At 38.4% G+C, this 10,254-nt stretch overlaps 2 protein-coding genes across 3 annotated transcripts; one reads left to right on the plus strand and one right to left on the minus strand.

Annotated features, from left to right (window-relative positions):
* Positions 1-2,158: 2,158 nt before the first annotated feature.
* On the plus strand, positions 2,159-7,053 carry MED31 (mediator complex subunit 31). Of its 2 annotated transcripts, XM_081341590.1 has the most exons (4): positions 2,159-2,215; positions 4,259-4,336; positions 4,770-4,866; positions 5,715-7,053. In XM_081341590.1, exons 1-4 carry the CDS (start codon positions 2,206-2,208, stop codon positions 5,911-5,913), a joined length of 384 nt encoding a protein of 127 aa, XP_081197716.1. In that variant the 5' UTR covers positions 2,159-2,205; the 3' UTR covers positions 5,914-7,053. The 2 variants fall into 2 exon arrangements, with proteins under 2 accessions (XP_081197716.1, XP_081197715.1); XM_081341589.1 differs by lacking the exon at positions 2,159-2,215 and having other exon boundaries at positions 3,807-4,336.
* Positions 7,054-7,184: 131 nt separating this feature from the next.
* TXNDC17 (thioredoxin domain containing 17) lies at positions 7,185-10,161 on the minus strand. Its single transcript, XM_081341607.1, has 4 exons — positions 9,955-10,161; positions 9,435-9,516; positions 8,051-8,126; positions 7,185-7,516 (listed from the first exon to the last, which is right to left on the minus strand). Exons 1-4 carry the CDS (start codon positions 10,100-10,102, stop codon positions 7,448-7,450), a joined length of 375 nt encoding a protein of 124 aa, XP_081197733.1. The 5' UTR covers positions 10,103-10,161; the 3' UTR covers positions 7,185-7,447.
* Between the last annotated feature and the right edge of the window lie 93 nt (positions 10,162-10,254).

The following is a 10,254-nucleotide window of genomic DNA, read 5'->3' on the forward strand; positions in this document are numbered from 1 at the left end:
TGACAAATATAGTTTGCAAACAATTTTGATAGCAAAGTGTATCTCTTTATTCAATATATCTATAAAATATGTTTAAAGTGGTACGTGTGTCTCTGCCTGTTTCACTTCTGCCTTTTGCTTCTCTTTCCCTACAAGCATTCAGAATTTGACCTCTGGACGAATAGTACATGAAACTTGAACAATGAAGAAAACATGATTGCAAAGGGAGGAGACACAGTCATGGCAAAAAGTTAATATTGCCTCCTGTTAACAAAAACATGAAATCACCCTGCCCTTTGAACACTTGAAAACAAGAGAAGCCAAAGAGGAAAACGGTGAGATCAAAAACAAAAGGCATACTAAATTCTGCCATAATGAGTACTGTCAGGTCATTCCACTGATATGCATATAATAGTCTAAATGCAGTTACCTTATAGAAAAACAAAGTTTTGTAACTTTTTTCCAACTTTTTGTCAGTCTCAAAAAAACTCTGGCTTCAACTGATACTATGTAATGTAATGTAATGTAATGTATGTAATTGAATCCATTTTTCACCTTTTTATATGTCCACCAAGCATGGTAAAATGTCCCCACATTTCCTGTATAAATTTAAAGTACCTTTATACATTCTAGAATTTTCCCCCGATAACATATACTAAGATCATTTTATGAAAATTCTTTTAAAGGTGATAATGTAAATTTCATCCCTTTCAGCCACATTCTCTCATTCTTCCATTTATATGTTGTAACCAAAAACATTAATTTGATCATACTTGTTCTTCTGTTTCAAATTTCAGTAGATGTTTATATATTTTAGAAATAACATGTTCATCATTTGTACATAGTTCTATTTCTAACACTCTTTTTTAAAAAAATCCCATTTATATCCCACCCTTCTCCGAAGACTCAGGGTGGCCTACAATTTAAGCACAAACCAATGTGCTTAGCAATAGCCTTCATTCTATGTATATGCCTGCTTATTAGGGCTTTTGCCCCCCCCAAGCGGCATTATTACAAAGTCAGCTTATTGCCCCCAACAATCTGGGTCCTCATTTTACCTACCTTGGAAGGATGGAAGGCTGAGTCAACCTTGAGCCTGGTGGGACTTGAACCTGCACTAATTGCAGGCAGCTGGTGTTACTTAAGGAGGCATTAGCCCACTACTCCACCAAGGCTCCTACTCTTCCTCCAAAGATTAAGATGGCCCTGCTAGAAGGCTTTGAAGACCTGTGTTACGGTCCTGAGTATGTGAAAGGGCTTGTTTACTGCTTATGTTAACACCAATGGATAATAATATCTGCCGATTGCTATTTGTATTTAATTTGGTTTTTGTATTGTGTTTTAACTGTTTTAATTGTTTTATGACTATTTACTGATTTGAGATGGCTGGCTAAACAAACGGTATGAGTGAATGAACAAACAAAGAAATATAGAGGTGTTTCTGAGGAAAAAGAGCAAGAGAAAATTTCACATAGCAAAATGGAAAGCATTTTATTCCTGTCTAGAATCTCTAGATTATGATTTAAGTGTGCACATGAGCTGTTCTTCAATTACACAAAAATGACATTTTAAAAATATTTTTTCAAACGTATCATGAAAATCTTTTTGTTACATGTACATAAATGTTAAAAATGTGTAAACACTCTGCAATAAAGAATAAAAAACCTGTAAGGATCACAAGTTCCCAATTTATGCATTTTTTAAAAAATGCAGATGCCAGAGATTGAATTACTGATCAGGTTCATATATTATATAGGATTATAAATTCATTTGTATAACTACAGATTGTTAAATCACCACTGAGTGGAAGTGTCCAACATGCTAAACTAAAACTAAATAATCCTTATTATGGTTTAACTTCAGCACAACGAATGGACTTAATATATCCAAGACATGATATGGCAGTGGTTAGAGGCATTTTATTCTATCATGAGATTGTCTTGGAATCCCTATGGTACAACAGAAATATCTGTGAAGAACCAGTGGGAATACTTCTATAAAACGCGTCTTTATTTAGCAAATGTGGCCATTGCTTAAATAGACAAAAGGCTGGTTTTTAATGCCCTCGTGGAGCTAGATATCAACTTCTGGCATCACCGTTGCCTCGGCAACGCGTCCTGACCTCCGGGAATTTCCCAGAATGCATCGAGATGTGTTTGGAGGGCGCAGAACCGTCGCCGCGGCCGCCATCTTGGTGAGCGAGATCGGACTCCTCTGTCCGCCGCTATGGAGGGCGGTGAGTGGACGCGGCTCCGAGGAAATAACGGGAGGGGGAGCGGGGCTGTATTTCCCTTTTTAAGAGCCCTCTAAGCAAATAATTGCCGTACCGCTTATATAATTGATATTAACTGAAAAGTCATTCCCGTCGTATAAGTTCATCTGTACAGATACGTAAATGAAACTAGCGTAAAAAGCATGGCAGCTTCCTTGCTCTTGATACGGAATAGCCTCTTCCTTGGGCGACCGTAAAGGTGAAGGAGGCATGTCCTTGAAGGAGGAGGAATGACCATTAAAACCCTCCCAAGCAGTTGCAGGAGCTGGGAGGGAACTCGTGTCTTTGTGTCTTGCTGATTACACGAGAGCAGCCGTCCTCCATCAGGTGGCCACCATATCTGTTGCTTCCCACGTGGCATGGTCAGTGATGTGAGCTGTAGTTCCAGATTTTGAAAGATCAAAACAGATATATAAAAAAGTTTGCACATCATCTGTAAAGCAGCTTCTTGGCTGTTCAGACTTTAAAGGCATGCCAAGGCTCCTAAAGTGATTGGTAGTAGTTCATCTAGAATTAATCCCACCAGTGTTTTGGAATTATAGCTTGTAGATTTTCTTGACCGAAGTCCATTCTAGGATATGTAGTTTGAAGTTCAAAAAGTGACCTTATACATTAAATAGCCAAAGGAAAACAGTATTGTTCTCAACAGGTTACTGAGGAACTTCCATTAAAATAATTTTCCACATTGGCCTTGTGGTATATACCTTTCATTTGTTTTGAGTTTTATTAAACAGTATAATATCTATATGAATCCGCTGGGTGAGATCATCCGTGGCTTTGGGGTGAGGTATCGCCAATATGCCGATGATACCCAGTTGTTTATCTCTACCCCGAGCCAACCCAGTGATGCCCTTGACGTGATGTCCCGGTGCCTGGAGGCGGTGCGGGTCTGGATGGGAAGGAACAGGCTCAGGCTGAACCCCTCCAAGACCGAGTGGCTGTGGATACCGGCATCTCGTATTGTCCAACATGTTCCATCTCTTTTGATAGGTGGGGAGCTATTGCCCTCCTCAGAAAGGGCCCACAACTTGGGTGTCCTCCTGGATTCACGGCTTAATTTGGAGGATCATCTAACTGCTGTGACCAGGGGGGCCTTTGCACAGGTTCGCCTGGTGCGCCAGTTGCGCCCCTTTTTGGACCGAGATGCCCTATGCACCATCACCCATGCCCTTGTCACTTCTCGCCTGGATTACTGCAATGCTGTCTACATGGGGCTGCCCTTGAAGTGCACCCAGAGGCTTCAGCTGGTGAAAAATGCAGCCGCGCGGGTGCTTATGGGAGTATCTCGATACTCCCATGCTACACCTCTCCTGCATGAGCTGCATTGGCTTCCAGTTGCCCTCCAGGTGCGATTCAAGGTGCTGGTAATTACCTTTAAAGCTCTACATGGCTTAGGCCGTACTTGCGAGACCACCTGCTGCCAATGTCAACCTCCCATCGCCCAGTTCGCTTCCACAGAGTTGGCCTCCTCAGGGTGCCGTCGGCCAGGCAATGCTGGCTGGTGACCCCCAGGGGGAGAGCCTTCTCTGTGTGCACGCCGACCCTCTGGAATGAATTGCCCCCGGAGCTGCGGATGACCCCTGACCTTCAGTCCTTCTGCCGTGACCTGAAGACGTGGTTGTTCCAACAAGCGGGCCTGGACTGATCATGTTTTTTTAAATTTGGTTTTTATCGGCTTAAATTGTCCTTTATTTCTTTATTTATTGTTTGATTCTTTTTTAATCTTTGTATTCTATGTTTTTTAATTCAGGGCGGCATATAAATTTAATAAATAAATAACCAACATCTGATATGAGTCATTCGGATTGGCTTATATGTTAATTAGGATCTAAAAATGTTGGCATCAGAGATATTGCATATTTTCTGACACTGATACAGGCTAAATCTTAAGAATCCCATTTCCCCCCATTTTCTGCTCTAAGTGGTATAAAAACTACCCATTACCAGGTAGTTAATGCATGCAATATATATATAGTATAATTCCACACTCCTTTATCTTTGTTCCAGATGATACCGGAAATCGACTTCGTTTCCAACTAGAGCTGGAATTTGTGCAGTGTCTAGCAAACCCCAACTACCTCAATTGTAAGTATCTAAAATATAAATCACGACTGGTTTCTTCAGATCATGAAATCTAGACAGGAAATTACAGTACAAAATGTACAAAATTGAAAACAGTAAAATATATAGAAACTAACCAGAAATACATATATATGTATTCCTTAGTAGGCCCAAATTCATAGGCAAAATATTTTAAAGTCAATGTCAAAGATGATGGCTAGCTTAAACTTTGTTTGTTTGATTTGGCTAAAATCTGTATGGCAGGTTACAAATGGAAAAAAATAAATCAACAAAATTAAACATTTAATGTTAGAACTGTTGAAATCAGAAAGCTGGGCATTTGGTCAGGACTAGCTGTATTGTAGTTTTTTTATTGTGTGTCTTCATTTGAAAATAATTATTTGATACAGCACAGAGGATCAAATTTTAAGTAAATTTATTTTTGTATCTTTTTTAGTTCTTGCCCAGAGAGGATACTTCAAGGACAAAGCATTTGTAAATTATTTAAAATACTTGCTCTATTGGAAGGAACCAGAGTATGCCAGATACCTAAAGTAAGAATTATCATAATGTATATCTCTTTGTACTAAGTTAATAAAACACATAGCATAAAACTATTTTTATGAAACAATTGCCAGTCTCCTCTTCAGGAATCACTAAAAACCCCTTGGAAAAATGGAGTAAAAATTATTATTCCCTCCTGTAGCTGGGTCTGTAAAAGGACAGATTCTTCAAATGCTTATGTGCAATTCTAGGGATTTGGCCAAGAGCAGAGTTATGGACTTGTGATATCGCCAAATTATTTCAGAACCTGGAAGCCTGACCACTGGCTCTTTTCTAACTTGCAGTATTGATGAATACATGCATATGATCTCTCCATATTCACCACAGTAGCCTGACAAGTGGAATTGGAACTGAATTTTTTAGATTCATGCTGTCACGAAGGTTTTAAAACGGAGATTAATACATGCGCCCCTTTAGGATTTCTGGCCTAAGACTGGAGAGACACAGATTGAAGTCCACTCTCAATCATTATGGGCTATCTTGGGCCAAAAATGTTAATAATTAAGTTTTTGAATAAGAAATCTGATGTCTCTTCATTTGTAAAGAACCAAAATGAATATTTCACCAGAAAATGTAAGTGTTATAATTAAAAATTATATCTTGCTAACCAAATTTTCTGAATTAATGTGAAAATTTTATTTAATTGCAAAATAGTGTTATAATTAACATGCATGCTTGTTCACTACATGTAATAGAAAACTGGCAATTTGTTTCAAATTAAGTGACTAGAATATTTATTGATTCCTTCCTACTTCTAGAATTCCTAATTTGTTGTCAAGATTACGGGTAGCTTAGGAAAAGCATTAAAAAATATCTTATATTTTTTTTTATTATGAAGGTATCCCCAATGCCTGCATATGCTAGAACTGCTCCAGTATGAACATTTTCGTAAAGAACTAGTGAATGCGCAGTGTGCAAAATTTATTGATGAGCAACAGATACTCCACTGGCAACACTATTCCCGCAAGCGGATGCGCCTCCAGCAGGCCCTTGCAGAACAGCAGCAGCAGCAGCAGAACAGCACCTCTGTCAAGTGAGCCATTAGGCACTACAAAAACTCTTTGCAAGGGCAGAAGACACCTGTGGATTTAATCTGGGGAATTGTTATCTGAAATGCCTTAGTACGGTCTTGGTATTAGTAAAATGTTGCTTGTGGATGTTTAGCAGTTTTGGTTAGAAATTTCAGATTTGCCACAGAGCAAACAAATGATTTCTTCAGGATGTAAGAGATTCTATTTATACTCTGATTTAAAGGTGTAGATGTGTTTCCTGATACTGTATAGCAGAAGTAAAAGTGGCTAAACATTTTTGTTGTATGCTAGTTTGTGTTAGTAAATGGTGTTCTGGTTATCTCTAAATCCATAGGAATTAGCTTTGTAATTTTTGATCTGGTGATTTGGATGTAAAGCATTAGCAATAACTGCAATAGGTGGAAAAACATGTTCACTATAGTAGTTCAGAGCATCACTCTTAGCCATGCAACTTGACTTGAGTTTTACTGGGTAGTCAGTAAACTGGGTAGGTTTACTGTCATGGATAGTTTGAATAGTTGTCCTACACACTAAAAGGCTGGACTAGATGATCCTTGTAATCTTTTCCAACTCTACAGTTAAGATGTAGCATATAGTGAAGAATTTCTTGCTTTTAAGGCAAATTTTCTCGAATTGCAAATTGATAGGAAAATTCTATATTTTAGATTTTCTATACCTGACTTCAGGGAGACTGGTGTAATGTGCCAGTAATTGTTGCCAAATGTTAGAGGAACCCAGCTTTCTTTAAACCTGATAGAGATAATTTAATGATAGATACTTTACATCCAGTGTTGGTATTCACTTTAGTAATTCCATTTGTTAATCTCAATGATTTTCCTTTGGTGTTTAAAGTCTGCCTCATGTCTATTAAGCAAATAGCAGTCATTTTCTTATCACCATCAGCTTCCTAGCCTTCAGAAAAGTATTTTTCTAAGTCATTTTTTTTGGTCATTGTAAATGTATACTTTCTCATTCTTGTCCTCATATTTCTTATGTTTGGGAGTTCATTAACTATTGCAAGAATGATATATATCCATATAATTAATTATTCTAATTAATGAAGCTATATCATTTACCCTTTGAAAGAAATTCAACAGTATTTATTGCTGTGAGTGTTCATTTAAAATGTATAAAATGGCAAATGTCTGCAGAAGCCTGAATTCTTTCTAAAATATATTTGCCTTAGACACTGAAACTAAGGGAATCCAATCTAATCTTATGAATAGATAATCTCCAGCAAATGGGTTCATATAAACTAGCCACAGTTTTAACTGATACACAGTCCACAGTGATTTTATTTAAATTTCTCAGCTTAGATTACAGATTTATTCACTGGCCGTTTGACATGATAATGGTTTCATCTAAAACAGGGGTGTCAAACAGCTGGCCCACGGGTCGGACGTGTCACGAGGAAACCGCGCCCACCCCATTGCAGGCAATGGGGAAAAAGCTCTGATACACTGCATGACATCACGTGACGTCGCGAGTTTGACATGTCTGATCTAAAAGCATTTCCCCTGCTGGTAATAGCTTCAGTTGCTTAGTCCTCTGTAAACAGCATTCGCACAAGGTTAGCTTTAAAACACTCTTCTTCCACCAGCTTCTGAGGCTGAAACAAAAGTCAGGATACATTATTACTTTTCTAAGTATGATAGAAGATCCAAGTCCTTTGTAGAAACATTCCTTCCTATGTAGTGTTATATTGCTAAGTAACTTAATAACTACATGGCTTATTTTTGGAATACATTTTTTCCAACTGCACTCTTTCCAGTTTTTCTAGTACTCCCACAATCCCTTTTTGGCCTGGACTTTTAGAAGACACAAAATTATATCTGCTAAATTACTCAGTTATCACAAATGAGAAATACTTTATCCATTAAAACACCAGTGGCCTGGCTTTGTTCAAAAAATAACTCGTTGGACACTTGAGAGATTTAATTTTGTATAGACATATACAGGTTAGACCAAACTTTTACAAACATAATTTCTTTATAGTTTATAATTATAATTTATAATTTCAGTTGAGAGCAGTATATAAAGCCAGGCTTAATGGAGAAGAAATATTTGGCAATTCTGCTAAGCACTACAGGCTTTTGACCGCATTTGACTCTTTCCAAACTAATTAGAAAATGTATATACTTACAGTTCCATATTTGAGAAGTGTAGGCACACCAGTTAAATTAAGATTCTTCTTGAATTCATTATTGGGATTTTTCCAGCTATGGAGAAATTAAAATAATGGTTTTATAGCTTAAAATATACTTGAATGTTGGAAGAAAACCATTTTTGTTAATATTCTGTGTGGATAAATTCACAATAAATGGAGGTTCCCATATTTGACCGACTGCTGAGAAAGGCAAATTTTAATAAAAGTACATTGCCCTTGATGTGATGTGATCCAGACAGATTTTTTTTCCTAACAGACCACATGAGTACAATGCACTCAACATCTTTTCAAACATTGCTGCACTTCAGAAAAAACAACTTTCAGGTGGGGAAAAGCAAGTTTTTGCAAATTCACAAGAAAGTTGCTATGGGTGGAAATCATATGAAAATAAACTACAGTCAATTGCAGCTCTGTTACAAATTTGCAATTTTTTAGATTCAAACAATTAAAGCATAACGGTCCAGAATGCATAGATATAAAAAACTATGGTTACGTATCAGCACCATACTTCCAGGTGCAATTCAAGATGCTGGTCATCAGCTACAAAGCCCTACGTAGTACAGGGCCTGGTTATGTCAAACTGCTGGCCCACGGGCTGGATGCATCACGCTGAAACCGTGCTCACCCCATTGCCGGCAATAGGGGAAAAGTCCAGATACGTTGTGCGACACCGCGAGTTTGACATGCCTGTTTTAGAGAGTTCCTTTCTCCAACTTCCTGTAAAATCCAAATGCAATAGAAGAGGTATGCTCAGATCCCATCTTTTAAGCAGTGCTACCTTATAGGACCCAGTAGGTACCTGCTTGGTTGGGGTATCTGCTGTTTACAATGGGTTTTTAAATACTCATTCCATTTCTAATTTTTGTGTATTGTCCAAGTGAGTGAACAGACCTAGAAATTTATATAAATTAAATAAATACTTGGCAGATACATCCTATTTGTTTTACTGTAAAGTACTTAGAATCATGGAACAGTGAGACGGGCAGCTATATAAATAATCAAATTTCAGAGTTCAAAATGGTAAAGTTCAGCTGATAAGAGCAGATCTGGCAGAGAGGAAAGCAAAGTATAAGCAGGAAATTATTGCAGAGCAGAATCAGATCCTAGTAGTCATTTGTGTCAAAATTGCACTTAAACTAAAGCCAATATTTCTGCAACTTAGGAATTCCGTTTTAAGGGGGTTTTTTTGCTGATGCTTGAGGACATTCTGCACGTGGAAAGTTTAAAATATTTTTACCACATTAAGACCCTCATACAATTTGACAACAGACTAAATGTTACATTTTTATGAATCATATGCACAATACTTGTTTGGCAGAACCAAAGTAGTTCTACCATCTTTCTGAAATACCTTACTTACTAGTCTCTGGGTCCTACTTGGCAGTAAATGAATATAGATCCATCTGGCAGGTTTGGGAGTTCAGCCCGTACAATGGGTTCAGCTAAAATTAAAAAAAAGGATTAGCTTTCCAATGAGATCTTACAGCAGAAGCACTAGTAATAGATTTTATACTGCAACTTTCATCTCCATGCCCCCCCCCCCTCTCCAACTCATAGTAGTACCCTGTCTCAGTTTCACTAAAACCTCCCTGGAACTGGTTCCCACTTGCTAGTTCATAGCACACAGAGAGGTGCTTGTGTATGTGCATGGACTAATGGACTTCGCATTTCAAATGCCTCAAAAGCTACCAGACAACTTCTCAGGTAACCTTTTGGCAATTCACAAGCAACCATTTCACAGAAGAAATTAGAAATAGTTAAACTTTAGGAAGACCTTGTTGATCAGAACCCTTGGCAGAACCCTTAACAGTATCTGATTCGCAGGGGAAAGGCGGTGGAGAAAGTCATGCATAAAATTATATGGAGAAGAGTTGACTTACCCTTAACACAATCCGGGCACCAACTAGTACCGCTGGCTGGATCTTTGTCACCGCTAAAATACACAAATACTTGGCCGCGTTGTTGCTGTTCGCGGGCGACCCGAACGAACTCATCGTACCCGTGCACAGAAATCTCTTCACAACCCATGGTGGAATCTCGTGTCTCCGTGGAAGGGCGGAAGTGTGGAAAGGCGAAAGGGGGAATGCAAGGACCACGCCCCCCCCCAAAGGATGGTGGCCGCCTGGGCCAAATACTTTCAAAAGAGTTTTCAGGCTTGGTTCGAGGGCGTTGCGAATTTT

The sequence above is a fragment of the Vipera berus genome (genome assembly GCF_964194415.1).
Source record: "Vipera berus genome assembly, chromosome: 1".
Classification (NCBI taxonomy): Eukaryota; Metazoa; Chordata; class Lepidosauria; order Squamata; family Viperidae; genus Vipera; species Vipera berus.

Coding starts and splice junctions, on each gene's coding strand:
- TXNDC17 (XM_081341607.1), bottom strand. CDS start 10,102: ATGGGTTGTGAAGAGATTTCTGTGCACGGGTACGATGAGTTCGTTCGG. Junction 9,517..9,954: donor GTGCCCGGATTGTGTTAAGG/GTAAGTCAACTC, acceptor TTTTAATTTTAG/CTGAACCCATTGTACGGGCT. Junction 7,517..8,050: donor CACTTCTCAAATATGGAACT/GTAAGTATATAC, acceptor CTTTTGTTTCAG/CCTCAGAAGCTGGTGGAAGA.
- MED31 (XM_081341589.1), top strand. CDS start 4,210: ATGCAATATATATATAGTATAATTCCACACTCCTTTATCTTTGTTCCA. Junction 4,337..4,769: donor AAACCCCAACTACCTCAATT/GTAAGTATCTAA, acceptor TATCTTTTTTAG/TTCTTGCCCAGAGAGGATAC. Junction 4,867..5,714: donor GAGTATGCCAGATACCTAAA/GTAAGAATTATC, acceptor TTTATTATGAAG/GTATCCCCAATGCCTGCATA.